General features: G+C 52.8%; 1 protein-coding gene across 1 annotated transcript in view; it reads right to left on the reverse strand.

Moving 5' to 3' along the window:
* Positions 1-4,330, reverse strand: part of FRMPD1 (FERM and PDZ domain containing 1) — a gene marked incomplete at its 5' end in the record, with an annotated part of 22,861 nt that extends 18,531 nt beyond the window's left edge. The window contains 3 exons of the mRNA XM_010183432.1: positions 1,276-1,383; positions 3,799-3,844; positions 4,228-4,330. Coding sequence (XP_010181734.1) covers positions 1,276-1,383; positions 3,799-3,844; positions 4,228-4,330 — 257 coding nt within the window. The remainder of the gene's footprint in view (positions 1-1,275; positions 1,384-3,798; positions 3,845-4,227) is intronic.
* Positions 4,331-4,422: the final 92 nt, after the last annotated feature.

Below are 4,422 nucleotides of genomic sequence, written 5' to 3' on the forward strand. Positions count from 1 at the left end.
GCCTCATGGGCATTGCTGCCACCAACACCCCAGGTCCTTTCCAGCCACTCGTCCCCTGCAGCGTCCATGGGGTTATTGTGACCCAAGTGCAGGACCCGGCCCTTGGCCTTGTTGAAGCTCATCCCATTGGCCTCAGCCCATGGATTCAGCCCATCCAGGTCCCTCTGCAGAGCCTTCCTACCCTCAGGCAGATCAACACTCCCTCCCAACTCAGTGTCATCTCCAAACCTGCTGAGGGAGCACTCAATCCCCTCATCCAGATCATTGATAGAGATGTTAAACAGGACTGGCCCCAAAACCGAGCCCTGGGGAACACCACTTGTGCCTGGTCACAACTGGGTTTTGCTCCATTCACCACAACTCTCTGTGCTTGGCCGTCCAAGTTGAAGACTCCCAACTGACCCTAGTCCATCGCAACCACATTGAGCTTAGTAAGCTACACAGAGAAAGGAAACATTTAAGAGCTGTTTGCACTTCAGGAAAAGTACAAGTGTCCTCACTGCTTGTCCTTTTCTGCTGCAGGCAGACCCATATCTACCCAGCTCATTTGTTACCAGTGCTAGAAACTCTGTGATAAATTTGCAGCATCCCTCCAGTGAGCTGTGATCTTGTTTCACATAAGAAGAGGCTGGCTCAGTTTACAGCTGATCTATTTTTCGAGGCAGCTATGAATGCTCTGTGAAACCCTCTGCAGCAAAAGGAACCACAACAAACTGTCACCCTGTCAGCTACAGAACATATGTCAAATTTCACAGCAAAGTCACCAGTCCTAAACTCTCTGAACACTGCTGAATGCCAGAAAGAGATACACCAGCCACTTTGGCAGCAGAGAAACCTGGCATGGACAGTAGGATTCACCTCTCATCTTTAGGGTCAGGCTTTGTCATGCCCAAACTTCAGTCTAGGTTTACTACTGAGAGATCAGCATCTCAAGAGATGATTACTACGTCCCATAGCTATGTAATGCTGGTTTAAAATTTACCTGATAGTAAAAGGACCAAAGTACTACATGCAGTACTCTCCATTGGTCTAAGTAAGCAAATCAGTGACAAAACCCTCTGGAGATGGCAGCACTTCCCTCCGATCACCAGTGAGCCCAGTAAACAAGCTGGGACTGTATGCTTGGACGCATACCCAGGGCAGACCAGCAGAGAGAGGGTGCAGTCCCTCTGTAGGTCCTGGCCACGCTAACCCAGCCTGACCTCTGTCCACAGGACTCATTTGCCCTCAGCATGCAGTGCCCACGGCGCCCACCCGCAGCCGTGCCCCACTGACCTGCGTGTGTCCATTCACCAGCACCTCCTCTGCGAACCGTACTTTCACAGGGTTTGTTTTTAGCCTTGCCCTCTTCTCTGCAGTAAGAAACGATGACTTCGGCCCGCCCTGAAAAAATAACAGCACTCACTTGGCAGCTTAGTCTGTAGCAGTTAGGTACAAGAGGCAGAGGCCCACAGTACAGGCAGCAGCGTGGCCACGGCCCGTGCTGAAGCTGCTCACACCACACTGCCTTGCATCTGCAGGATCAGCCTCCAGGCTTGCTACAGACCCTTTTGACCTATCTGGGCAGCTGCTGCCTTCTGACCCCAAACCCAACAAGTGGACACATGTGCAACACATGCTGTAGACACTCCTAATTTCACTGCCTGTTAACGGATTACTGTGTTTAGGCATCGCCATGACCTCTGCAATGAAGCTAGGATCCTGCAGAACGACTGCTGATCTACCAATAGCTTGCTTGCAGTGGGGCTACACAGTCCATAAACCAAAACGTGCTGAGTGCCTTACAGTGACAGACCAAATTCCTTGTCAGTGTATCACAAGAACACAGTGTGTGTGCAGCACTTGCCAGCTTAGCTGGGGTGTCTAGAGCACTCTTTTATATTGCAAATGTTTAAGAAAACTGCCCAAGGCTAAAAAGCCTACTTGACTTCACTGCACTGCTGTCACATAACCATGCTTTCACTATGACAGGGCCCTGCCAAACTCACAAGACAACACAAGCCTAGGAACCACTGAGTTCTTATGCCCAAATGCTCTTATATAGCACCATATTCCCTAGGAAGAACAGAGGCAGTATCCCTCAGTATCCCCCTAGACAGCTGCGAGGTCGAGCAATCCCTACACTCTTGCCCCGAGGCCATTTGGCAAGGATGGCAGAAGGGCAGCAGGCAGTCTCTGCACTGGCCAGCAAGCCCTTCCAGAGTCTGCCAGGCTGTAAGGAGCAACATACCCCACAGCCACCCTGAAGAGGGCCAAGGCCGCCCACATCCCTTCTAGTGCGGCCAGAGCAGCCCCAGAATTGGGTCTGGTACCCGTCGGTGGGAGGCGTTACCTCTCAGTTCTAAGCACAGCTGCCTTCAGAGTGGGGCAAGAGCCAACCCCAAACCCAAGATCAGCCTTGGCTGTATTTGGAGGTGTCCTTAAAGTGACCTGCAAAGGAAAAAACAAAAATGGGTTCGTGCCCCATTTGCTTCTCAACAATGCATGAAGGCCTGTGAAGGGTGTTCCAAATCCCATTCAGGGTTTTCCAAATCCTTTTCTCTCTGAAAAGCCATTGCATTTTCCCCCTTTCGCCAGGTATTCAGGTCTTACATAACTAGCTCTCGTCTCTTCTTCATCTCCAGAGCCAGATCAAGCACTGCCGAGACAGACAGCCACTGTACTAGGCAAGGGAGATCAGATTCATGAAAGAGGGAAGCTACTGTTCCATGGGTTTGCTCAAAGATTTTCTGCTTACTTTGGCTTTGTGCACAGCTACTGAATGCCAACATCTGGGAAATTTTGGGCGGGAAAAATATATTTAAGAGATTTTCTCTTTAATGTACCTTTACTGAATGGCAAAGAAACCTCATGACCTAAAAGTTCCAGTAACTCTTCTGAAGGAACCATCATTCTTGTCTCTGAGAATAAAAACAAAAAACCACTCCAAACAAATGAAAAGCACTCTCAAAATGCTTCTCAGGGCAGGGTGTTGGGGAAAAATCTCCCTCAGGCCATTTTCATACATCACAAGAAGCCAAAAAGAACACAAACCCAATTTTGTCCTTGCTTTGCAGCTCAGCTTTTACACACATTGAAAACTACGTGGATAAACACATCACGTCAGCAGTACATGCGTTCTGGGGAATTCTATGCTACAGGAATGAGCAACCAGTACCAAAATTTCACACTAAAACTTTGCGTCTATTCCCAAAGTATGATCCAAACCCAGGTCCCAGCCTTTAACCAGACAGAGCCTGCAGAAAAAGCGCTGAATTTTTCCAGCACTGGGAAAAGAAAACCTCAGGAGCTTCCAGGGAAGACCTAGGGTGGATGTTGAGCTTGCATCCTTTGGACCTGCCTGTCATGTCCAGAGGGTCCCCATGGCCCAGACAGCCCCAGCACACGGGGAGCACTCCAGGATGTTCCTGGTGGGCTGGCCACAGCTTGCTGAGACCTGCCTGCATGCCAGTCGCTGGGGTCTGTGGGCCCCTGAAGAGCCCACTGGGCCCTCCCAGCTCCTGATGAGCATGGGCTCAAACACTCAGTGAGCTTCTCCATGAGGCAAGCTCTGCAAGCCACCCTGGCCCTACGTCCAGGGGAGCTGTGAGGAGTTACCACTGATCCTCCTCAAAGCGTCCTCAAAGGGCGTGCATGAAAGCAGAGGACCCTTGCAGCTCCCTCACGACTTTGGTCAGGCCCTTGCGTCCTGTGTGTCAGCACCGCTGCCCCACCTTCCCCGTGGGCCACACTGCTGGCCACGGGCATCTGGGGCAGTGCTGCCAGGAGTGCCGAGAGTGCTGAAGAAAGGCCATTTACCGACGTGCAGCGCAGGACGGTTAGGAGGAGCTCGTCGCCGGCCTCCCTGAAACAGAGACATGCAGTCAGCCAGGGTTGGCAGCTGCTTACACCTTACTCCCCAGTGCTGCAGCTGATGGGCTGCAAGCAAGGCCTTTGGCCCCTCTGCCCCCACTGTGAGGGAAGGCTCTAGCCAGGCAGGGCACGGCCCACCAAGCACTGGCACGGCAGAGGGAAGCGGGGGCACCCCACTCTCCTGGGCTGCTGCAGGGCACAGTGAGGACTCGTCCCTGTGAGGAAGGCCCTCACCAAGCACAGCACCCCAGGAGTCGGCAAGGTCCTGCTCCACTGGGGGCCGGCCCCACGCAGCCATGCACCTTTGCAGCCCTTGGTGAGACCCGGTCCCTGCACCTCTCAGCCCTCTGAGACCTTCTCTTCGCAGGACCACACCTGATGATGTCAGCAGCTCTCTCCACAGACACATCATCCACCGTGGTAGAGTTTATCAGAAGAAGCTGGTCGCCTGGCTGCAGCTTCCCTTCGGCGGTGCTCCCTGCAGGGAACCAGCACACTGTTAGTCACGACAGCCTCCTGCCGGGGACGCGTGCTGCGCTGCGAGCCCCTCTTCCCACCTGGCACCCAGCT

This window comes from Mesitornis unicolor, unplaced genomic scaffold (assembly GCF_000695765.1).
Source record: "Mesitornis unicolor isolate BGI_N332 unplaced genomic scaffold, ASM69576v1 scaffold36534, whole genome shotgun sequence".
Classification (NCBI taxonomy): Eukaryota; Metazoa; Chordata; class Aves; order Mesitornithiformes; family Mesitornithidae; genus Mesitornis; species Mesitornis unicolor.